At 36.5% G+C, this 27,133-nt stretch overlaps 1 protein-coding gene across 5 annotated transcripts in view; it reads left to right on the forward strand.

Annotated features, from left to right (window-relative positions):
• Nucleotides 1–27,133, forward strand: part of tbc1d5 (TBC1 domain family, member 5) — a 637,433-nt gene that overhangs the window by 394,512 nt on the left and 215,788 nt on the right. For all 5 annotated transcript variants that reach the window (XM_028818192.2, XM_028818195.2, XM_051935905.1 and 2 more), the window contains 3 exons: nucleotides 1,860–1,968; nucleotides 23,828–23,917; nucleotides 26,391–26,465. In XM_028818192.2, coding sequence (XP_028674025.1) covers nucleotides 1,860–1,968; nucleotides 23,828–23,917; nucleotides 26,391–26,465 — 274 coding nt within the window. The remainder of the gene's footprint in view (nucleotides 1–1,859; nucleotides 1,969–23,827; nucleotides 23,918–26,390; nucleotides 26,466–27,133) is intronic.

Consider the following 27,133-nt stretch of genomic DNA (forward strand, 5'->3'; position numbering starts at 1 on the left):
ACTCACGCTGAGAAGAAATGGACTTTGTGCTGCTTCTGCCAAAATGCCTGCTTGTCGCTCTGCGCGTTCGGAAGGAGGAGGAGTGTGTGTGTGGGTGTGTGAGGGCTGAACGCACGTTCGCTCAAACCCCCCTCCCCGGAGGCGCAGTTCGCATTGTCAAGGGGGTGGGGAGCTGAATGAACGCTAAGGAGAAGTGGACTTTGTGCTGGCTTTGTGCTGCTTATCGCTCTGCCTGTCAATAATTTAAAAGCCTGTACATCACCAATTTTCCTGTCTCACTGTCTTGTCTTGCGTGAAGTTAAAATGTTTTATAATAGTGAGATGTTACTCATATCCTTAGCCCGACATCCACATATCATATGTGTTAACAAAGTGTGTTTTATAAGTTTACATGTGTTTAAAGCATGTGGGATGGGTATTTTAAGGCTTAAACTATAAAAATGTTTATTTATATGGTCTTTCTATATCGCGGATTTTCTCCTGTTGCTGATGGGTCTGGAACATAACTTCCGCGATAGGCGGGCAATCACTTGTATTTAAAAACCTGCGAAGTCGTGAATCCGCGAAAAGTGAACCGCGAAGTAGCAAGGGATTACTGTATGTATATGTATATATATATATATATATATATATATATATATATATATATATATATATATATATATATATATATATATATATATATACACATATATATATATATATATATATATATATATATAATATATATATATATATATATATATATATATATATATAAACAAAAGCAAAAAATAAAGATTATAGAGGGCAGTTACGAAAAAAAACAAAGCATCATGAATTCCTAAATTCCTATTTGATTTTTTTACATATAAGTATATAGAAAAATTAAACTAAGACAATCTCACTAAAATTTGCCATTATAGTTGGACCTTTGTCCTTTTTAAGTTCAATATCCCTGGAACACAACATGATTTTTACTTCAAAAGAATTAGAAATGAAGGTGTGACAAAGCAATGACAAATTTCAGGTGTTTTTGTTAACCACAATAACTTTTGAGACATTTTAAATATTTAAGAGTGTTTATAAAGAACAAGATTTTTATGTTTGTCATGCAATACATGTTTGATTGTATGAAAAATCTGTTCTCTCTTTCCTGAATGCTCATTTTATGGCAAACAAAAAAAGTAATGTTCAGTTTTTGTCTAGGCTAGATAATTATCAAACAAATGACCCATTTGCAACAAGATCCATGATTTAGCTGCAGTAACAAAAAGTCTTTTGAGATGGCAGGAATGTGAAGTGCTGGAAAATTCATGGGGATGCACTGGGAGTGCTGCTCAGGGAGGTGGAAAGTATCTGTGTTGCTGGACCCTAATTTGTCTCTCAGCCATTGAGTTGTACTGTGGTGCATCCTGAAGACTCTAAAATATTTCAGTATTATTACTTAGCGATTGAGATAATTATTATTACTATTCTATAAAGTTTTCTTTGCTGTAAATTACTTGAATTTCTTATACTTAATTTCACAGAAAAACTTTGTAAGGGCTTACTTAATAAGTGGTGATGCACAACATGCTAAATTTAGTATACTGGAAAGGAACAGAAGAAAATTTGATCATGTCCAGGAAAGTACTACTTTTTGACAGCTGGTATTAGTTTCTAGAATAACTGAACTGAACATCCACAGATTTGCACAAATACTGTTTGAAGGGTCCTAGTTGAAAAATAATGATGTCAATAATTCTTTGTTCAAATCAGTGGAGATAAATATGAAATTTATCATTGGGGGGAAAGGGAGTATACCACAGCATTGATTGGCAATTGATTATTTGATTTTTTTTTTTTTAATTGACTTGAATTTCCTTTTTTTCCATTAGAAAAGAATGGGAAGAATTATTTTTGCACAGTAATTACCTTGCTAGGATCAGACAGAAAGGCCTTAATGGGCAGCTGAGAAGCAGCAGATTCCGTAGTATTTGCTGGAAGGTAAGAAATATATATTTTTATATATATATGTATATACTATAATTTATATCTTACCAATCTTCATACTTTGTAACTGCACTTTTTTAATTGTTCCACACAACCTACACCTTGGTGAATATTCTATACTCACAAAAATTGATGTAAATATATGATGTCAGAGAGGAACAGTGTTTAGCTCCAAAAGCTTTGGGTTGAAATCTAGAGTCAGTTAGAGGGTTTAGAGTTTGTATGGAGTTCTGTTGTCTGCCTGATGGTTTCTCCAGGATCCTCTCTGGACATTAGTTTTCTTCGCACATTCCAAATATGAGCAGGGAGGCTCTTTGGTAACTTTGTATTAGGCCAATGTAACTGGCTGTGCCTTGTAATTGACTGTTTCCCAAATCCAATGTTGGTTCTTGTGACACTGGACCGCCATGACCCTGAACTGCATGGAAAAAAATAACATGGAAAAATGGTTGGATTGATGTTAGACATATTGCCATTAAATCATATAATTTGTTAGGTCCAGTTTAAAAAAAGGGGCACAGATATATAGAAATTATCTTTTATTTACATATATTACACGTTTTCCTGCAATAAAACATGGGTAAGTTAAGTAAATTATTGGATGAATAATTTATTTTTAACAAGAAAACAGTACAGTGATCCCTCGCTATATCGCGCTTCGCCTTTCGCGGCTTCACTGAATCGTGGATTTTATATGTAAGCATATTTAAATATATATCGCGGATTTTTCGCTGCTTCGCGGGTTTCTGCAGGCAATTTGTCTTTTAATTTCTGGTACATGCTTCCTCAGTTGGTTTGCCCAGTTGATTTCCTACAAGGGACGCTATTGGCAGATGGCTGAGAAGCTACCCAGCTTACTTTTCTCTCTCTCTCTCTGATCCTGACGTAGGGGGGTTGAGCAGGGGGGCTGTTCGCACACCTAGACGATACGGACGCTCGTGTAAAAATGCTGAAAGATTATCTTCACGTTGGCTACCTTCTGTGCAGCTGCTTCGTGAAGCGACATGCTGCCCGGTGCTTCGCATACTTAAAAGCACGAAGGGCACGTATTGATTTTTTTATCTGTCTCTCTCTCTCTCTCTGTCTGCTCCTGACAGAGGGGGTGTGAGCTGTCGCCTTCAACAGCTTTGTGCCGCGGTGCTTCGCATACTTAAAAAGCCAAACAGCCCTATTGATTTGTTTGCTCCTTTGAAGAGGAAGATATGTTTGCATTCTTTTAATTGTGAGACAGAACTGTCATCTCTGTCTTGTCATGGAGCACAGTTTAAACTTTTGAAAAAGAGACAAATGTTTGTTTGCAGTGTTTGAATAACGTTCCTGTCTCTCTACAACCTCCTGTGTTTCTGCGCAAATCTGTGACCCAAGCATGACAATATAAAAATAACCATATAAACATATGGTTTCTACTTCGCGGATTTTCTTATTTCGCGGGTGGCTCTGGAACGCAACCCCCGCGATGGAGGAGGGATTACTGTAAATATTATAAAGTCAAATTGGTTTACTGTCATATGACCCATACAGAGTATTGCAGCATACAATGGCTCAAAATAACATTTCCCAGATAATAGATAAATAAATAACAACAATTAATAAAAAAACAAAAATAATAAGTTTAGTAAATGTACAGTAATCCCTCCTCCATCGCGGGGGTTGTGTTCCAGAGCCACCCGCGAAATAAGAAAATCTGCGAAGTAGAAACCATATGTTTATATGGTTATTTTTATATTGTCATGCTTGGGTCACAGATTTGCGCAGAAACACAGGAGGTTGTAGAGAGACAGGAACGTTATTCAAACACTGCAAACAAACATTTGTCTCTTTTTCAAAAGTTTAAACTGTGCTCCATGACAAGACAGAGATGACAGTTCTGTCTCACAATTAAAAGAATGCACACATATCTTCCTTTTCAAAGGAGTGCGCGTCAGGAGCAGTGAATGTCAGAGAGAAGAACAAACAAATCAATAGGGCTGTTTGGCTTTTAAGTATGCAAAGCACCGCGGCACAAAGCTGTTGAAGGCGGCAGCTCACACCCCCTCCGTCAGGAGCAGGGAGAGAGAGACAGAGAGAGACAGAGAAAAACAAACAGTGAAAAATCAATACGTGCCCTTTGAGCTTTTAAGTATGCGAAGCACCGTGCAGCATGTTGCTTCAGGAAGCAGCTGCACACAGAAGGTAGCAACGTGAAGATAATCTTTCAGCATTTTTAGACGAGCGTCCGTATCATCTAGGTGTGCGAACAGCCCCTCTGCTCACACCCCCTACGTCAGGATCAGAGAAAGTCAGCGCAAGAGAGAGAAGAAAAGTAAGTTGGGTAGCTTCTCAGCCATCTGCCAATAGCGTCCCTTGTATGAAATCAACTGGGCAAACCAACTGAGGAAGCATGTACCAGAAATTAAAAGACCCATTGTCCTCAGAAATCTGCGAACCAGCAAAAAATCCGCGATATATATTTAAATATGCTTATATATAAAATCAGCGATAGAGTGAAGCCGCGAAAGGCGAAGCGCGATATAGCGAGGGATCACTGTACTTCATATAAATAAGCCACTAGGAGCAGATCTGAGGGCAGCAGGGCAGCACAGCATTCAGAGTCCAAACAGCCTAAGAGTAGAAGCTATTGCAGAACCTGCCAGAACTGGATCAGTTGCTACAGTACCTTCTGCCAGATGGAAGTAGGTCAAATAGACCACGGGAGGGGTGGAAGCAGTCCTTCACATTGCTATAGATTTTTTGGCTTCAACGCTTTATAAAGATGTCTTTAATAGAGGGCAGAGAGGTCACAATTATCTTTTCTGCTGTGTGCATTATCCATTGTAGAACCTTACGGTCCAAGACATTGCAGTTTCCACACCAAACAGTGATGCAACTGGTCAGCATACTCTAGATAGTGGCCCTGTAGTATATGCTAAAAATGGGGGAGGAATCTTGCCTTCATCAGCTGCTGAATGAAGTGGAGATGCTGCTATGCCTTCTTGGCTATGAAGAAGGTGTAAATCGACCACGTAAGGTCAGCTGTTAGGTGCACGCCAAGGAATTTTGGTGCTTCTGACTAGTTTCACTGCAGAGCCCTCAATGTATAGTGAGGTGTGAAAAGCATGGGTCTTTCTGAAGTCAACAACCATCTCTTTAATCTTGTCCTAATTTAGACAGATTGTTGTACTAGCACCAGTCTGCGAATTGCGAAATGTATGACAATAATCTGATCAGTATTTGCTCTAATTTCATTAAGCAGTGATTTCATAAAGCTTTACTTAACTTTACTTACTTCGTCTGAGTTAGGTACCCACCGGTTAACTGCAGGAACTATGAATATATGTTGATTTTTTTAAATTTATTTTTTATGGATTCAGGTGCAGTCAAACAATTTTAAAAAATGGTTCAGGTTTGGACTACAACAATATAATGTAATAACAATGTATTGTTGTTTTCAGTAAAACACATTGCTTTTCTATCTTTTCTCAAGAGACAAAAATGGAGAGGGAAAGGAAAGTCCTTTATTGTATTCTAAAGTAGTACTCATGTTTATCCAGGCAGCACTCCCAGTTTCATTACAGAAAAAATCAAATCATTTATAATCCATCTCAACTTAAGTCAGATGTGTGAAGAGACTTTAGTGTCATTATTGGTTGAGAAATAAAATGTTAAAAAAGTCCTATTGTGTCTAAGAGAGTATGTGAGTTCTGTGTGTGCTGTGAAAAAAGAAAGCCTTAAAAGTACAGGTGATAGAACTACTCAAAGAAAGAAACAATGGCAAAGCACAAATGAACAGCAAAGGAAGAATTGAAGCTGACGTAACACTCACTTAGAAGAATGCTACCAATGCACAAGATATAGTCATACGAAAAAGTTTGGGAACCCCTCTTAATTCTTTGGATTTTTGTTTATCATTGGCTGAGCTTTCAAAGTAGCAACTTCCTTTTAATATATGACATGCCTTATGGAAACAGTAGTATTTCAGCAGTGATATTAAGTTTATTGGATTAACAGAAATTATGCAATATGCATCATAACAAAATTAGACAGGTGCATAAATTTGAGCATCCCAACAGAGATATTACATCAATACTTAGTTGAGCCTCTTTTTGCAAATATAACAGCCTCTAGATGCCTCCTATAGCCTTTGATGAGTGTCTGGATTCTGGATGGAAGCATTTTTGACCATTCTTCCATACAAAATCTCTCCAGTTCAGTTAAATTTGATGGCTGCCGAGCATGGACAGCCTGCTTCAAATCATCCCATAGATTTTCGATGATATTCAAGTCAGGGGACTGTGACGGCCATTCCAGAACTTTGTACTTCTCCCTCTGCATGAATGCCTTTGTAGATTTCAAACTATGTTTTGGGTCATTGTCTTGTTGGAATATCCAACCCCTGCGTAACTTCAACTTTGTGACTGATGCTTGAAAATTATCCCGAAGAATTTGTTGATATTGGGTTGAATTCGTCCAACCCTTGACTTTAACAAGGGCCCCAGTCCCTGAACTAGCCACACAGCCCCACAGCATGATGGAACCTCCACCAAATTTGACAGTAGGTAGCAGGTGTTTTTCTTGAAATGCGGTGTTCTTCCGCCATGCAAAGCACTTTTTGTTAAGACCAAATAACTCAATTTTTGTCTCATCAGTCCAAAGCACTTTGTTCCAAAATGAATCAGGCTTGTCTATGCTTAAAACAAGCGACTCTGTTTGTGGCGTGAGTGCAGAAAGGGCTTCTTTCTCATCACCCTGCCATACAGATGTTCTTTGTGAAAATTGCGCTGAATTGTAGAACGATGTACAGAAACACCATCTGCAGCAAGGTGTTATTGCAGGTCTTTGGAGATGATCTGTGGGTTGTCTGTAACCATTCTCACAATCCTGTGCATATGCCGCTCCTATATTTTTCTTGGCCTGCCAGACCTGTGTTTAACAGCAACTGTGCCTGTGGTCTTCCATTTCCTGATTACATTCCTTACAGTTGAAACTGACAGTTTAAATCTCTGAGATAGCTTATTGTAGGCTTCCTGTAAACCATGATACTTGACAATCTTTGTTTTCAGATCTTTTGAGAGTTGCTTTGAGGATCCCATGCTGTCACTCTTCAGAGGAGAGTCAAAGGGAAGCACAACTTGCAATTGACCACCTTAAATACTTTTTATTATGATTGAACACACCTCTCTATGAAGTTCAAGGCTTAACAAGCTAATCCAACCAATTTGGTGTTGCAAGTAATCAGTATTGTGTAGTTACATGCATTCAAATCAGCACAATTACAAGGGTACCCAAATTTTTGCACAGCCAGTTTTTCATATTTAATTTAATTTCATACAGCTAAATACTGCTTCACTAAAAATCTTTATTCGGAAAACACCCCAGTACTCAGATGTTCCTAGGAAATGAAAGACATACCACTGTTGTCTTTTTTCTTGAAATTAAATTATTATGCAGGTTGAGAGGGGGTTCCCAAACTTTTTCATATGACTGTAATAATTTTCACTATCCCTAAATTACACAGTATTTAATATTTGGGATATGCTTGCTATTGGGATCCTGGAGGATGTGTACATTGATAATATATTTGTATCTTTTGTGCATCTGTTCCGTAAAATTTCCTGGAACATATTCCTTTTACTTCTTATTAGTAAGAGATTTTACTGAAAGGAATGTGGTCAGCTTTCCTTAGCATCTGCTTTAGAATTTATTTTTTTCTGGATGTGACAAAAGACAAAGGTTTTATCCCCAAGGTGCAGTATGCCAACTGTTTTTTTTTTTTTTGTTTGTTTTATTGCACCTTAAGATAATCTGAGACATTGCTGCAAACAGGAACTTTCAATTACAATTCCATATAATAAGTGGAAGTCAACCCTCCATAAAATGCAGTCTTCCTCAGTCTGTGTAAACCATGGTCTAACTTTTAACAGAACTGTACATCTCACACATACTTATCTAGACCCTGCTTGTGAGTAATTTCTTCAGAAACCTTCTTGACTGAGTTGCTTGTTTTGAGAATATCTCCAACTCAAACCTTATTGTAATGTAATCTTTGTTTAACAAAGTTTACAAACAGTTCTGATTTCATAATAACAACTAAGTATCTAATAGTTCTATATTGGGTAATGCCAGATTCAGCGTTAGTGTCTAATTAATAATATATTGTGATAACTACCCAGTCCAGACAGCCATCTTATTTTGCTCAAATGAAAGAATTCTACCACATCTATCATAACATGATTGAAAAAGATCCTCTATTTTAGTTTAAATGAGAAAAAAATTTTTTTCACTTTACAAGAACTTTTCAAATGATTTTCAGAATCTGGCAGACATTTGTCAATGTTTTCTTGAGTTAACTGAGCATGCCGAACCTTTACTAACCTTTTGTTTATTTCAGTATCTTTATCTGATTATTAAATATAGATTTGATGGATTAGCAAGGGTAGATCTGATCTGAATATAATATAATAGTATACATTTTTCTGATTTGTAACTTTATCATTTATAAGGAAATCCTTTAAATGAGTAGAATGTGAAAAAGATTAATAGTGAAACAAAGCAAAATACTAATCACAGACAATTAGCAGAGAAATTGTTCTCACATTATTTTTACCAGCAAAATTATTTCATATTTTCATTTACTCATACCTGATCTATTCCCTATTTCCTTTGAAATAATTTTTCTGTACAGCATTTTGTATTTTTTCCATGGCAATAAGTGCAGCTTCTGATTAAACCATTACAACTAATCTTAGTGGATCATAGAGAATGTATAGCCAGCCTGTAATTTCTTTAGGATTATAGTGTACATATACCATTCTTCCTGTTACATATAAATTATAATATTAGAATTTGTTTATCAGTACAAGGTTTGAATTTCTCACCTTTACTTATATTTTGTTTTTATGTTTTTGCTGGGGTGGATAGACTTGTGGAGAGCCCACATTACTTGCTAATATGTTTGCATTTAAAACTAACCAAACAAACAAGAACAATCCCTTGTATATGATTACATGTGAATCAATGTGTTTGTCAAAGTTAGTGGAGTAAACTTGTGTGAGAGTGGGAAGGTAAACTTGTACAAGTTGTACATGTAACTCCTCCACTGAAGAGCAAAGGCACCAATTACAGGTTTTGGAGGGAAATCAGCACTTTTTCATTTATTCATATATTTCATTGTATTTCAAAAATAAATGCTTTTGTATGTTTTAAATCTGTAACTTTGTTTGGAGTCCCATCACAAATACTGTATTTTGACATGCAATGTCATTTTCTTCTGTTATCGTAATAGTACACCAAATGTGTCCCATCCATTTTTCAGAGCTTGCCTGATCCATTTAAATATTTGAGGGGAAATTATGCGAGTGAGCATATTTTGTAATACATTTTGCATACCAGCATATTTAAATTATTATATTGAAGCTGCCATTCTATGTAAAGAGCATTCTCAGCATTAAAAAAACATTATTAGATTGTGTTCTCATACAGCTTTGGGCAGAATCCAGTCTAATGTGTTAGGCACCTGTAGTTTTCCTTTGCCCAGAACCCCATGTAAAATCAACTACAATGATTTCCTAATTTGGAACTGTTGCCTATGTGGGATATGGACGGCCTGTCACCCTGGCCAACACCCCCAGGCCGCCAGATGGAGCTGTCCCTGCTGCATGGAAGTGCCCCGAATACCAGCAGGGAATCATGGACAATGGAGTTTTCCTTTACAGCCCTGCTGGATATCACAGGGGCCAACAGATGACGCTGCAGGGAGACCCAGAGAGTTGTTTGTGCCCTATAACCCGGAAGTTCGTCGTAGGTAAGTTCCGGGTTGAAGAAAAGGACTTTTTATCTGACCCGGAAGTGATAAGAAATCACATGGACTGGAGGATGGGAAACACTTCCGGGTCAGGGAATATAAAAGGACTATGGGAAATCCCAGACGTTGAGCTGAGCTGGGAGGAAGGAGGGCAACGCGTCTGGGAGTGGAGGATTGTGTATTGTTATTTGATTATAGATTTATTACTGAGTATTGTGGAGAGGAGGGTGCTTTGTGCACTACTATTATTATTATTATTATTAAACCATTATTTGGACTTTTACCTGGTGTCTGACGTCTAGTCTGAGGGTTCAAGGGGTCACGGAGACCCTCAATCTATCACACCTACTATAGAAATACATGTTTATATTCATTTATGCAAAGAGGCACATAAGCTTTAACAGTGTCCTCAAACATTTTTGCCACTTTGAAATATTATGAATGAAGAAATGCAGTAATATAAATAAAATACTGTAATCTCTAAAGACCTAGCAATCATTTAAATCGATATATTAAAAGTTGTATTGAGCACCTGTTTCTTAATTTTGAATATTATAATTAATATCATTTTTTGAGTTATCTTAGTTTGCATACTCAGATGTGCACTGATTATCCACCGACACACGGCGAGTTGTTTCCTCATTTGTTCTTTGAGTAACCCATTAGGTCATGTGTTCAACATGTTGTCGTTCAGGATGGTGGGCAGGGCAAAGTTAACTCCTTTGTACCCCAATGAGCAGCTCATTGCTTCTCATCCTATAGGTGCTTCATTGGTTTCAGATTTTATGATTGTAGAGGCTGTCACATTAAGCTGAATTCCCTGTCATATCAAAGAACCCTTCTAATAATTTGTTCATCTTTTAGCATGGAATGCTCTCTTGCTGAGAAAGCTCTTTCAGAAATGTGTACACTGTTGTCACATATACATTATTTTTTATCAAATCTAGGGGTATAATGTATTCATTGAAAACATCCCACTCAATTATGCTGCCACCAAAAAACCCTTAATTAGAGTCACCTGGCGGGCTGGAACAATGAACTCAGGGAATGTTTTGCCATATCTTTGGCTTTTCATCATTTTGAATGAGAAAGAACCAAAATTAACTAGAAGATGAGGTGCTTTTGCAATTCTTCAGTTTCCAGCTATTGTGTTCTGAAGTTCACTGCAACATTTCTTATTTGTTTTTTCATGACAACAGTGGAAGAGTCCTTTGAAAATAGTAGCTGTGGATGGTGCTATATACAGTAAAGTACTATATGACTAATTGGCACTGAATAGACTAACACCTCATTACCAAATGCAATTGTTAGGAATGTGCCTTCCTTCTTTCCCTCCATTTTCAACCCCGTAGCAATTTTACTGGCTCAGACCTTTAATTTATCTACCTTGTTTACTGTTTAGTAGGGAAAAGAAATGACTAGAAAAATCAAAAAGAGAGGAAAAAACAATACTGTCAAAGCAGCATCACATTTTTTTCTTCAAAAGCTCAGTTAAAATGTATACAAAAAATAATTTACACTGAAGAAAATTAGAAACTTGAGTTGATTGGCTGGTATATCCATTATGAGTTTAAAGTCTGCATTAAAATGCATTTATTTGACTTAGCTAAATGTACTTCTTGTTCAATAAAGGAAGTATGTGCACAACTGAAACTTTAACAGATTACATCCCATTCAAGGCTGATTCCTCTGTACTGCTGGAGTAGCACTAGATCTCTGTGACTCTGTACAAGACCAAACACAATTAGAAAATATACAGATTGGTTTGAATTTACCATGCAATTCAGAAATTATTTTGGAATTCTGGATAAAGCAGAACAAATACAATTACTGTGGTTGTTTTTGTTTATTTCCATGGAGTCAAATGCTTTGTTACTATACTGAAGTATGTTTTGAGAATATTTCTACTTGAGAATAAAATTTTCTTTCTACTTTTGCTCAAAGATAATAATAATACATTTTATTTATGTAGTACCTTTCCCATGCTCAGAGTACAATAATTGAAAAAGAACACATACGCAACATTGGAAACAAATAATAACAGCATCAAAGACTAAATAAAGATAAATGCTGAAAACACAAAGCTTTAAATTAGAATAAGAGACAATAAACCAGCATAAGTAAATGTTATGTGCTTGCTGTTGGAGATCTTCAGCTGCTTTCTCTTGAGGGCCAGATTACCAAATGTTAAATGTTGGGAGGAGATGGCATAATTCTCGGCTCTCAGCATTCACATGTGAATGACATGAACAACACTAAATATAATGCTGTGTATCATAGGGAGTTTAGTAACATTAATATTGAATATTAATATTGAATTATTGATTCTATTATTATTATTAATACTTAAATCAATATGAATTATACACAAAAAACATCTTACAAATTTACCTTGGAATCCCAGTTAACTGAATAACTGTTATATTTGTTCTTCTAATTTTGCTTTTTTGCATATAGTGTCCTAAAGACACATAATAAATAAGGTGAATTCTGTAGGAGGCCTGAATCCTTCCAGTTGATTATTACAAACGTTGTGGGTTCAAATCCTGTTACTGACACTGTGTGAACCCGAGCAAGTCACTTGACCTGCCTGTGCTCCAATTGGAAAATCAAAAGAAACATAAGCAATTGTATTAGAAATGTTGTGAGTCGCCTTGGATAAAGGTGTCAGCCAAATAAGTAAATATACTCCTAATATCTTTTCATTTCATTTAACACTAGAATTACCGGAGCCTACGAAAAAACTCGTAGATCCGGCCCACCTTAAATCGCTTCTTAAAACCGTTCTCACCTCTCCGCCAGCGTCTTTTGTCATCTAAATGTACTGATAAAGACATGCTGCAAGCAGCCGGCTATTCCATCCCCCTACCGACTTAGTATGTAAACGAACGTCTCCCAGCTCATGCCTTGATTGATTATCTGGGAGTGAAGTGCAGTTTTAGAGTGGAAATAATAAGTCGTTATTTGGAACACACGCATTTCATGTGTGTTGTGTTTCTACAGTAATCTGTGTAAACACATTTTTAAAACAGAAACGTTTTTTATATTCTAGTAACAAATGACAAAATATAGGCATAAACTATATAATGTATGAAGCCTGAAGTCCAAATATCAAAGAAACACTTTCACAAAAGGAAAAAAAAAAAAAAAGCCGCCTCCAAAAAAAGCCGCCTTAGTGTGCGACATTAACACTCATTTACTATGACTTCCGCCGTGGCGCAACAGTATCAGTTGCTGACTGGCAGTCAGAAGGTCACGAGTTTGATCCTGCATGACTCCCTTTTGAGAAGTGAAGTGTTCTTATTTTTACTATTTTGGATTAAAAAGATACATTTGATTTCAGTCTGTAATAGCTGGTGTAATTTATGATATTTGCAAAGGTTAGCTTTGTTTTTTTGTTTTTTTTAAATTCACTTTTCATTCTCTGTCGCGTTCAGGATCCTTCCCTACCAAAACCCCAACTCCCCCCACCCCCACCTGACACTGCTGTTTTCACATAAAGACGCGCTATAGCTCTGAAGTGTATCACGATACATACAACCACGTGTTTTTTTTTTCAAACAATCTTGCCAGTCTCCACATGTTGCTGTATGCCGTTTCTTTTGTACTCCAGGACATGCAGAGGAAAGCATAGTAAAGAATTAACTTCAGCGCTATATGCAATCATCAGACACTCCTTATCTGACACTGCTGTTTTCACATAAAGACACGCTATAGCTCTGCAGTGTACTTGTGACTGCACTGTCGTACCAATGCTTGCGAACTGAAGTGTCTGCATGCACTTTTTGTGGCATTATACATGTATTTTTTGAACATGACCATGTAGCTCAAACACAGGAACATATGTTGATGTAGAAGTATAACAAAACAAGTGCACTTTTATTCAAGACTATAACCGAAGAAAAAAGAAACCAAGTTACAGTAGGCGGTTGATATGACAGCTTGCGTGGTGCAATGCTAAGAACTGCTGATTTCCATTCCGTGCTATATAACTGTTAACTGTTAACATTTGAATCTGATGATTACATATAGCTCTGTCTTATTCAGTGTGCGCAAGAACATGCAGGTGGCCAGTTGCTGCGTGCTACAACGCACATTTTAAAAAAAGAAAGAGACAAATATATGTGACGTTTTGAAGAAATCATTTTATGTCGCAAATAGTACCAATCAGAAAACATCGTCTCTGGTGTAGGCCCAGAGAACTGTAGGTGGAGGTGTTCAGCTTTTTTGTACGGATGTATGTATTGTATGTATTGGTTATTTATGGTGCTATATTAATAAATTGCTTTTAAATGAAGTATAAAAGTTTCCTTTTTATTTTTTGAGATTTTGCCATTGCTAGTGTCATTTTGAATAAAAGCAAATACATTGCAATATAGGTTTAAAGTTACACACATATTTCAGCATGTAATTATGTACTGTATCTTCTGTTTGTGTGTATTACCATATGTTGACTTTTAATGTGTTCATCATAATGTGCTGTTTGTTCTGATTTTACATACACTTTAGGATATAACTCATATTTTTAACAGTCCCATTAATTAGATTATATATGGCAACAAGGTATTTAAATTTATGCTGAACATATTTAAGTAAAGGTCTGTAGGTTTTTTTTGAGTTTATTGTAGTTTGATCTAAGTTAGTGATCTGTAGTTATACTAGCTTTAGTGAAACAGTGGTGTTGTGGTAGCAGTGGTGCCAAAGAGGGAACTGGATTATGCTCTGGAATTTCCTTTTCTACTCTGTTTTAGGCTTATATTGCAGAGTATGCTTTTTTCCTTGAATAATAGATATTGAGAGCCTTTTAATTTATTTATTTTTTATTCTTTACACTTCTTGTCTCCTTGTTCCAACTCCATTTTAAAACTGCAATTTTCAAAACAGGTCTTATCAGTATTGAAACATTTCAATCGTTCACTTGTTTAATTTTTCTCAGAATAAAATGAAATGGTAGCCTTAATAGTAATACTTATTCCAGAGGTATAACTATATTTTTATAGGAATAAATAGTTTGTCAGATTTGTGAGAACATGAAAGAATAAAATAAACATTCTCCATTCTTTTATGTGGATCGTGCAAGGTCAGAGGCAGCTGCTTACATGTGAATGAGACCCATCTGGTCCTTTCTTTGTGTCAGCTTACCGATTACATACTAGAGAACCATCAATTTGTTCATTCATCCCCTTGTTTCTGCGGTCACACATGGAAGCAGACTCTTCAGAGTTAAAATTCTCTTCATTTCCTGGTAGTTATAAAAAATGGGCTCACACTGACATAGTAGACTACAGCTGCAAATTCAAAAATTCAACAAATCAGTGATTAATTTTGGTCGGCTGGATGGCTACTTTGTAAAAAGTATCTATGTATGTATGTTTATACGATATACAGTGTAGATGCAGGAAATTGTTCTGTTGCACTTTTTTAATTGTCCTAAACCTGTTAATCATTAATAAATAGATCAGTAATTTAAATACAGTTTGGATTGTAGTCATATGGTTTTAAATTGATATTATGTTTCATTTCTTGTTTTTTATTAGCCACTGTGATTTCTTCTTTGATTGTGCATATTTTTCCTTATAGTAAAGCTTATTAGAACTTGACACATGACATTCTGAAGTGATGAGTAGAAATGCAGGAGCATTACATTTTAGTGTAATTGTGGCACACATCCATTGTTTGCTTTTCAAATTATTGATAATGATGCATAACAAATGAAAAGGCACCGAATATTAAAGCTGAAGTTTCTCTGAAAAGATTTACTGATGTGCTTATACTCTGTGAGGAGTCTCCACTGGAACAAAAATAATAATAATAAAAAAAATTCTAATCAACCAGATGTGTGAAACACAAGCTCCAAAAGATTTAAGTTTAATCTGATTTTTTTTAACTTGAAATTGCATTAATTTAAAATATAGTTATTCCGAAGTGAGAAATCATACTCCCTCACAGATGGCGCATAAATCATCGAGTAATTAAAATGATCTTTCACAAATATAGAATATCCTCTGCAGACCTGTTGGCAATCACAGAGAACACACAGGTTCCAAGGTTTTGTTCAAGGGCACAACGACCAGAATGCACGGCAGCAGAGACCTTTTCATTCCCTTGAAGTTACTTACTTTCCTCAGCCTCCATCTCTTCTTCCTTTACCATTCAGAAAATATGCTACTAAAGGCTTCTAATTTATCTGAATAAAGTAACAAGGGCTTTTGGCACCTAATGAGTTTACACTTAATAATGCATTCCTGCTTTCATATGATTCCAGCTGGTCTCAGTGAAGAGTATGGAGTGTACACAAATGGAAAAGTTTTTCATTCAATTACAGTATGTTATGTGACTCGTTGTCAACTGGGGAAGAAAATAGAAAATATGAAACTTTTTAGGGGGCAGAGCAAAGCTTCCAGTCATTAATAGTTTCTGTGGTCTTTCTTTCATGTTGCTAATTATATTATGGTATTCTAAAGCAACTTGCTAGATTATTACCAAGAAATAAATCCTATTTACTGTGCTTTAACTGTTAAATGATTACTGCTTTGAATAAACATAAACTAGTGTTCTTTGACTGTCTAATGTGTTTGCATTAACACATTATAGTTATTTCGTATTAACCAAAAACATTATGGTATCTTTATTATTTGAATCAAGAATTGTTTCAGATGAAAAATATATGGAATAGTTTAAATCATAAATTTGCCAATTTGGTCCACTAATTTATCATTCTTGTCATATTTTCCTGGGTCATAAACTAGCAGATTTCAGAATCCTACACATCATTTTTACACTTGTTATGTCTTTTATGTTTAATTAAGGGAAATAACACCTAGATGTTTCACAACTCATTATTCAGTACAGTAGAGTCTAAAGTAAATGTAAAAAATGACCTTACAAAAAACATAATAAGTAGGGATGAACCAAGGGAGTGAACATAAGATATTCCCACTTCCCCAATGGACCTGTATTTCTGAAGGTTTTGATGTTAATCTCTGCTTTATTTCATCTGTTGATGCTACTACATAGCACACTTCTTTTCCCCTTCTGCTGCATTCTTTTTTCATTACACACCCTCTTCTGGCCTGTCTTCTTCCTTGTCTATGAAGGTTCTACTAATGCATCTCCTGAATCAAGACTTGGTAGCAGACTGACTAGCAGTGTCACAGTTGACACCAGTCATTTCCAGGATTGTGCTGAGTATACTGTAGAAAAAATGCTCCATGGCAGCTTCCAGGCAGACTGGTGTCTGTTTTAGGCAACAGGATTCCTCATATGCCATTTGGGATAATGTGCTGCCACCTGTCAATCCAGGGGGAGACCGTCTGCTTGATTCCCACCAGTCCCTCATGTTCTCTCCCACTCTCTCTCTTTCTGTGTATTTCTAGTGCCCTTTCACTAACTTGGGGCACCTTTTGCACCAAGAGAGCTTTCATTCAGCTGTCTCCTTTTATCTACGCTGGCATGCAGAGAAATTCACCATATGCTAGTTTGAGGTTCAGATTCTTTTTGTGGCTATGGTTGGCACTTCTCCTTTCTTTTGCCTTATGTGTACTATTTCTGCCTCTTTGCCACTTGCCAGCCAGACAAACTCTTTTACTCAATATGTATTTCAAAAATGTTTTGTTTGTGTGCTTGGCACTATATAAAGTAAAACTTGATCTATGCATACATGTCTAGAGAAATTAGTATCACCTTATTTCAATTCTGATACAGATTTGAGCCAATGTTTTGATTTGCCTCAAATGCACTATATGGTAATCTTAGTAATAAATACAATATTTGATGGGGAAAGATGTGCTCATTACATCCGTGCTGACCATAGGACTTTACATTTAAACTAAGATAAATCCATTTATGCTTGTCTAGTATAAGAATGCACAGCATCTTTATCTATTTTTTCAATACTATATAAAACAGAAACTGTTAATGTAATAACTTAATGCAATGCATATTGCCTGTGTAGCTGCTAACTGTATAGTCTATTATATCTCATATTGATCATTTATTTGGCATTTCATTATTTTAAAAACAATTTTAATGAAATGGAAATAATTTAAAAGATTATAACATATACTGTAAGCACCTTTTTGTTATGTTTTACTTTATATTTTTACCAAAATAGCACTTGCCATCAACAGTTAAACAATATGCCCTAATGTATGTAATTTTATTTGCAGTATTATGAAACACTGTAAAGAATTCTGGGTGCAAACAACTGTGTGAGGCTGTTAGATTTAGAAATATCTAAGGCTGTTGATGTTTTACATTTAGAGAAGGTAAAGTAGCAAATGAAAAAAACTCAGATCTAAAAATTCACCATTATAGTTTTGACTTTCAGTTCTTGCACGGGATTACTGCTGATTCCTTTACTTGTTTTATTATTAGTATAGTTTATGCTGTAGCATTTTTTGTGCTTTTAATTAAAAAAAGTTTTCATTTGGACACCTTTAACAGCGAATGCTGTTGTAAAAAAATGTTAACACTATTATAGCATAAATAGGCACAATTCACTTTATTAAACACTACTAAGCCGTGAAGCTGTTTAATGTATGACTTAATAAAATGTTAAAGCCTTTGTGTGTGTTTCCAGTCAGTTTGGTTTTAGAGATGTCATTGAAAGTCACTCTCATAGATGTGAAGTATAAAAGCGCAAAGGACGTGAACCAGGAACCTGAAAATGATAGTCTGAGAATCAGACTTCACAAGGATGCACACAAAAGAGGCAGCACCGGGCAACAGAGATTCAAACACACGGATACAGAGGAAAGGTGCTGAAGTTACACCGAGGGCAAGAGATATCAAATATTTTTAAATGTATTCTATTACCTACCTTTTGTGGTAATGCAGCTAAAGATTAATTAAAACAAAAAAGAACTATATATAGTTTAATAATATATTAGAAAAGAAGTATGTTTCTGGTTGTTAATGCTCAGATGCAATTTTCAGCCAAAGGAAACTTCCAGGGAATGAGTGAATGGGTATTCATAGTGTGATACAGTGAAATATTTACACAGTCTAAAAAATAATACAAGAAAGATACAGGTGTTTTGGGGTGCAATTCATTGTGTAGGTTTTTCATTTGGGGTGATAGTGTTTTTAGATCTGTACCGGTTCATTCTTCCACAGGGAAGAAGTTATTTCCAGACATGAGATGGACAGAACAGCAGGGGAATGCACTTTTATAGTCTGTAGGCCAAGTGGAATTAGTCATCTTTTTCTGCTGTTGGGAATTTTGGTCTAGAAACTGAAAAGCATGGGACTTCCTGTGCACCCATAAAATTTTCTCTGTTGTAACCCTTATTTTCATCCCCATAACAATGGCTGTAACTTAGACAATACTCAAAAACCAAAAAAAAGAAACAAGGTTGTCAAACACTGTTGGCCTTGGGTAATGGTAATTTTTGCTGTCATGTTAAAAACTGTTTCTTCATGCAGAGATCAACAGATATGTGGAATAAGAGAGCAATGACATGCATAGTAGTGCTTTTGAGACCTTCACATCTTAACTTGATATTTTTTTACAAAAGTTTAAGTAAATACGTATCAATTGACTGAATGACTTGTTAGCTACAAATGTTTTCGTAAGTCCTTATTACAAGAGATCTGACTGTTCAGTTTGCAGCTGTGTGTGTTTAAGGGGAAGACAGGAAGTAAGGTCATAGGGATCGGGCTTATGTTCTTCAGCCATTGGTTCGAGCCTGGACGTGACATCACAGGGGCTGGAGCCGGCAAGGTCTTCTTTCATTGGCTTGGTCCCGGAAGTAACGTCAAGAGGATCAGGTGGAATCTATCTTGAATGGTCTGCAGGCAAGGGAGAAAAAGAGTCAGTGCACTCTGCCACATCCCGTCATGCCTCAGAATTGCCTTTACTCAAGCCCTTTAGCTGCCTCCCATGTGCACATGTGTGACTGGAGTTAATCAGCAATGGCAGCAAACACAAAATTCAGTCAAACAATGGTAACAGACGCTGTTCATCCCCATAGGAGTAAATTTGATATTCTGTAGGTGTTTTGTTTTATTCTCAATGAGTTGGCCTGCATATGTTCCGGTTATAAAGCGTACTGCTACCCCAGCTTCTGGTCTCCAAATACACCACATTCCTGTCTGTAACATTTTATGTAACTTGCTGCCTGAAGCAGGACTCCACATTTCAGAGAGTTGCCTTTTACACATCACAATCAGTACTGCTAGAATAATTTTGAATATCTAAAGCAGCTCTTCTAAAGCTGATGTTCTAGTCAGAAGAGATGTCAGACTTGATGACATTACAATATACTTTTAACATTTCCAAAGTATCACATGCTTACTTGTTTTTCAAACAGCCAATATCGTGCTGCCTGAAAGAGTCAGTGCCAGTGTGAAGGGTTTACAAGTATGACAGGTTCTACAATCTGTCTTTTTTTTTTCTTTTTTCACTTGTTTTCAAACCCAGCTGTATTGACTGACTTGCTCTGGAAGTTGATAATGTACTAATGAATTTTCTCAATTTTATCAAGCTTCTAACCACTCTAAAGAAAGATTGCAGTCATTGTTCCATACAAAAAGTAAAGTTTACAAGCCCTCTAAGTGGTGTGTTTTCAATGAGCCTTATTATCTCTATAACACTTAAGGAGGAATTTAGGAGACAGGCTGCCAACATCACATTTCTGCAACTGTAGGGCCCTATGGAATCTGTTTTATTTTTTCACAAATTCTGTTTTATTTTTTTTTGATTTTCGGTTTTCACCGTTTTATTTTTCCTTGATTTGGATTTTTAGGTTTTTATGTTTTTTTTTTTCTGTAAGTAGCAACAGCTACAACAAAACAAACAATGATAAAATGGCACTTTACATTCCTTTTAATGAAACTGCACAATAGCACAACTGAACCTTATTTTGCAGTTCCATTCATCAGGTAGGAGCCCAGATCCTCCACGATGCTGTATGCTGAGACTCCAGGAGGACAGTGAGTGCCCTCCATAATTGTAAGAGCTGTTTCTAGTTTTATGCATCCTTCTGAGATGAAGGTTAACTTCACTTTTAGGGTGTAGGAAATTTTTACAGCCTGAGCTGATGTGTTTTCGGCCAGAAAGAACTTTTTGTAGAGGTGAATATATTCAATGAGGTACCCTTCTGATTTGAACCAGCTATTCCACCTGGTGTTTCCTGCCTCGGGGGTTATTGGCAGCCTTCTTGAAGAAGACAGACGTTTCCCACTAGTGATGTAGCCTCACTAAAGTATTTATAGTGGTGCCAGGTCTCTCCCACCAAACTGATGACATGACACAAGCAGGTTGAATGTACACAGTTAGGCATAACCCCTTTAAAAACTTCCTGGTTTGCTTTCAGACAGTATGGTGCATTGTCTGTAGCCACTGCTAAAATGTCATTAAGATTCAGCTGGTTGCTGTTGACGGGACTGAAGTGCTGCCTGTGAAAAGGTGGAAAAGTTGCAGCTCTCCATAAAGATAACATCTGCCAAAAAGTACTGGTCTTCAGTATCTGTAATTGTAATTATGTACATTATTTCTAATGATTCTTAAACCTTAAATGTTTACGGATTGAAAACATGCATTATTACATCTGTAGCTTCATCTACAGCATCTCTTAAAATAATTAATTACAAAGCAAAAGCAAACTACTCTGCAAGACACTAAAACTGGGAATTAAACAGAGGAAAAGAAAGAGCCCCACTTTTAACGGCTCGTTGCATCTGAGGAGAAGCCTGCTGTTCTGCCCAGGTTTGTAGGTGCTGAGTTTACAACGGAAGAGTCAAATGTGGACCTCGCATGCCTCGTCACCACGAGGCAAAACATTTATTAAATCCATAAACATAGTTGTTAATTTTTAAAAATGAACAAGTTAACAACCAGTGTGTGCCTATGTGGTCTCAGCTATCAGTGGTTTCATCAACTACAATATAAATTTTATTGCCACGAACAAAAACAAGGGGCAAATGAGTTTAACGAAGACTGCTCTCATTTTCTGGCAGTGGACCTCCTTGTTTACAATGCTTAATAAAGAAAGGACGCATCTTCATCATTTTTTTTCCAACGGTATGCCTGACTCGCATGGCCACAAAGTCCTCCACAAACTGGTATTTTGCATCTAACAATTTTGTTATTTCCTCTATTGTTACCTGAAGGGGGACACTTTTTCATCCTGATTTCTCCTTGTTCTTGAGATGGATTTTAGATTTGACGTGGTCATTCTTTTCATGTCCAGTCTATGGTATGCTGGCAAAACTTGCAGAAACATTGTTGTCCAGATTTGTAAAAGTTGCACGGATATTATTGTGCCCTCAATTTTGCAGTTAAGCTTGTGTTTCATATTTTTTTTTACGTAGTTAGGGTATCTGATACTGCTCACTTCGACATTTCTGTCTCATGCAGCAAGCTAATTCATGTTCCTTTAACGAACAAACGTATAGGAATAATGCACACAAACAGAGGCACGACTGGATCTCTACGAAGAATTGCGTTCGCTTGAAAAACAACAAACTATAGAATAGTATCTGTGTGACAGAACTACAGATTGTTCAATCGTTAATTTATTGGGAAGTTTTGTAACAGTCACCCCTTCAGTCTCTAAATTCCACACATTTCTGTTTTTAAATCTGAGATCCGTTTTTATGTGTTAATTCCATGATTCCGTCTGTGTTTTCTGCTTTGCGAAAATCATAGGGCCCTACAACTGAACATACTGTGAAATGTAGGTTATAAGAAGCTTCATTCCCTAATAATTTTATAAGACATAAAGGTGTATAAGAAACAATCAATTGATTGAGAACCACCCTTAAAGGAAATCTTCACTATGTTCTCAAGAGTTCATGAAAGAATGTTTAGGACTAGCTACAAAATTTAGAGCTTTGAAATTTTCTTAATTTAGAGCTTTGAAATTTTCTTACTTTGCTTCCTTTTTCAGCTCCTTATTTTTGTTTTTGTGTCCCTGCATCTAAAAGTATTGTTTTTTAATGTGTTTTTTTTTTTGTTTAAATGAGTTACCTTGTTTATACTCAGATTGAATTAAAAGTAAACTTCAATGTTTGACAAGCCTTTGCAATAGATTTATTGTATTGGCACTGAAATGTCATGGCATTAAAATGCTGGACTAATTTTAATGCATGTGTTTTGTTTTAATTGTAAAACAATATATTTCTTGTTAACAGTAAGTGCCTTTCTATTTAAATTACTTCATATACTGTCTATGTACAGTGTGTATATATATATATATATATATATATATATATATATATAATATACATTCATATATACACATGTAAATAATTCTATTTTTATATGACACAGTGACTTAATTTAATGCAGCCTCAATAACTCTCAAAATCTAAAATGAATATTAGAACGGTACATTTCAAAGGCCAACTTACTGTGTTACTTCATTAGCATTTGCAATCTTTTGTCTGAAAAAAGTGAACAAGTTTTATTTTTTTTTTAAATTATGCATGTAAGCCTTATACATAATAGATATTGTGTGTTATTTAATTCTTTTACTGTGACCACTATTAATCATTTTTAAATATGTATGTCTACAAGAAACAAAATAATTTGTGTGTTTAATTGCAAATAGTTAAATTCAATGTGCAGAACATTAAGAAGGTACGGATAAAATAAGTGTAGAGAATTACGTGTATGCCACCGTGAGAATGCTGTTTGAAAAGAAGGCAAGATTTAGTGTACATTTATTGGGACTCAAGGAGTTTCATGGCCAGCAATCAAAGGGAATTCCAGAAAGAGCTCCAAAAAATGTGAACAGGCACTCACCATGAGTAGTGCTTTATAATCTTTTTTGAATGCATAGATGTGCTTAAAAGCATTTCAAATACTTTCAAGTACTGTGTTGTATGTTATGCTATTCATTTTCTGTACATAATGGGTTATCTCATAATGGCTTATCTGATAACTTTGGCTTTTAATTCATATAATTGATGATTTATTTATGAAAATTTAGAAATTGTAAGACTAGAATAATAGGCCATAAACAAGTAGATCTTGATGGTTACACTTTAATAAATGATATTAAAGATTCTGCAGAATTTTTTTATACATAAATTATCAGGCTTTAATTTGTTCTTTACTGTTTACAGCTTTACCTTGAAGTTCTGCCTGAAGACAAAAGACAATGGATAAATAAGACAGTGGAGCTGCGTGCACAATATGAGAAAATAAAAGAAACTGTAAGTTTAAGTGACTTAGCATAGTGTGGTTGGCCTGGACTTTGGGGGAGATTGGGGTTTGTGGCACAAGAATTGTAAATAGGACTGTGTAAATAAATGTGTGGTGGTGACTACAACATGTCTGCCTGTTTGTGTCCTGGGCTCGTTCCACATTATGCCACTTCTTCGGACCGCCTCCTTCTCTCTCTTCTCTGACCTCATCCTTCTTCCACCCGACTCCAGCCTCAAATGAATGGAGGCGGCCCCTTTTATCTCCACCCGGATGTGCTCCAGGTGTGCACCGGCAATCTTCCACGGACACGCCCCAGTGTAGCGGAAGTGCCGGCTGTCTCCTTGGAAGCACTCCGGGTGTCCCCTCTCTTCTTCCCCCCAGGACTTCCTGGTGTGGCAGAAGTGCTGGGGTCCAGGGTCCTCCAGACATGGGGATGCCCCTTGGCGGTGACCACGGGCCCCTACAGGGTTGAGCTTCCAAGCCCTGTACCCGTGGCCCCCAATACAACAATACAACCAGGGCAGTCGTCCCCTCGTGGTCTGGAGGAGGCACGAGCCCTCCTCCTGTCTTCCTGGGCGTCTCGGCCGGGTATGAACCCCAGCCAGGTGCCACAATATATGTGTATGTATATATATATATATATATATATATATATATATATATATATATATATATATATATATATATATACACACAGTGCATCCGGAAAGTATTCACAGCTCAGCACTTTCTCCACATTTTGTTATGTTACAGCCTTATTCCAAAATGGATTAAATTAAGTTTTTTTCCTCAGAATTCTACACACAACACCCCTTAATGACAACGTGAAAAAAGTTTACTTGAGATTTTTGCAAATTTATTAAAAATAAAAAAATTGAGAAAGCACATGTACATAAGTATTCACAGCCTTTGCCATGAAGCTCAAAATTGAGCTCAGGTGCATCCTGTTTCCCCTGATCTTCCTTGAGATGTTTCTGCAGCTTAATTGGAGTTACCTGTGGTAAATTCAGTTGGTTGGACATGATTTGGAAAGGCACACACCTGTCTATATAAGGTCCCACAGTTGACAGTTCATGTCAGAGCACAAACCAAGCATGAAGTCAAAGGAATTGTCTCTAGACCTCTGAGGCAGGATTGTCTCGAGGCACAAATCTGGGGAAGGTTACAGAAAAATTTCTGCTGCTTTGAAGGTCCCAATGAGCACAGTGGCCTCCATCATCCATAAGAGTAAGAAGTTCGAAACCACCAGGACTCTTCATAAAGCTGGCCGGCCATCTAAACTGAGCGATCAGGGGAGAAGGGCCTTAGTCAGGGAGGAGACCAAGAACCCGATGGTCACTCTGTCAGAGCTCCGGAGGTACTCTGTGGAGAGAGGAGAACCTTCCAGAAGGACAACCATCTCTGCAGCAATCCACCAATCAGTCCTGTATGGTAGAGTGGCCAGACGGAAGCCACTCCTTAGTAAAAGGCACATGGCAGCCCGCCTGGAGTTTTCCAAAAGGCACCTGAAGGACTCTCAGACCATGAGAAACCAAATTCTCTGGTCTGATGAGACAAAGATTGAACTCTTTGGTGTGATGCCAGGCGTCACATTTGGGGGAAACCTGGCACCATCCCTACAGTGAAGTATGGTGGTGGCGGCATCATGCTGTGGGGATGTTTTTCAGCGGCAGGAACTGGGAGACTAGTCAGGATAAAGGGAAAGATGACTGCAGCAATGTACAGAGACATCCTGGATGAAAACCTGCTCCAGAGCACTCTTGACCTCAGACTGGGGCAACGGTTCATCTTTCAGCAGGACAACGAGCCTAAGCACACAGCCAAGATATCAAAGGAGTGGCTTCAGGACAACTCTGTGAATGTCCTTGAGTGGCCCAGACTTGAATCCGATTGAACATCTCTGGAGAGATCTTAAAATGGCTGTGCACTGACGCTTCCCATCCAACCTGATGGACCTTGAGAGGTGCTGCAAAGGGGAATGGGCGAAACTGGCCAAGGATAGGTGTGCCAAGCTTGTGGCATCATATTCAAAAAGACTTGAGGCTGTAATTGGTGCCAAAGGTGCATCGACAAAGTATTGAGCAAAGGCTGTGAATACTTATGTACATGTGATTTCTCAGTTTTTTTATTTTTAATAAATTTGCAAAAACCTCAAGTAAACTTTTTTCACATTGTCATTATGGGGTGTTGTGTGCAGAATTCTGAGGAAAAAAATGAATTTAATCCATTTTGGAATAAGGCTGTAACATAACAAAATGTGGAAAAAGTGATACGCTGTGAATACTTTCTGGATACACTGTATATATACACACACACACACAAACACATATTCACACATATGTACTGTATGTGTGTGTATATATATATATATATATATATATATATATATATATATATATATATATATATACTACGTATTTACTTTATATACAGTTTGTGAAATTTAATACTAATATCATAATATATCTGGTCTTTTGACAGCATATAACCAATCCAAGAAAAGCTGCTGGTCAGCAAGACTTGCTTGTCAATAATCCATTATCACAGGATGAAGGGGTGAGTTCATTTATTTATTTATGAATTCAAGTTTCTATCCTTTTCTTTTTGTAGATAAATACTAGTTGGGAGTAAGGATTCCAATTTATTTTTACTTGTTATATTAGCAATGCAACTAACAGAAAAGGATATATCAAAGAATTAATTTCTCTTTATTAAAACAGCAATCAACAGAAAGAACAAATAAAGCAAATTCTCCTTTACATTAATGTCAATGTCAATTTATTTATATAGCACATTTTAAACAACATAGGAATGCTGTGGCCAAAGTGCTTTACAATAATAGAATAAAAAAAACATACAATTAACATAAATAACATAAATTCAAATAAAATAAATAATTAGAAAAGATAATGAGAAAAGATAAAAGCATGAGTAGCTTTCTCAAGATCCCTAGAAGATAAAAAAAGGCTTGATCTTACCTAATAGACGAAGCTGGAAAAAGCAACTCTTGACTACAGAATTAATCTGTTTCTCAAAAGAGAGGTTACTGTCAGAGATAACACCAAGATTGCGGACTTGAGGTTTGCAAAAGATTGAGAAAGCCGAGAAATCGAAGACCAACTTGGGCTTTAGCTGATGGGCCCACTATAAGCACCTCCGTTTTATTTTGATTCAGATCAAGAAATTATTAGCCATCCAGTGAAAAGAAATGTTACATTTCCTAA

This window comes from Erpetoichthys calabaricus, chromosome 13, assembly GCF_900747795.2.
Source record: "Erpetoichthys calabaricus chromosome 13, fErpCal1.3, whole genome shotgun sequence".
Lineage (NCBI taxonomy): Eukaryota > Metazoa > Chordata > Cladistia > Polypteriformes > Polypteridae > Erpetoichthys > Erpetoichthys calabaricus.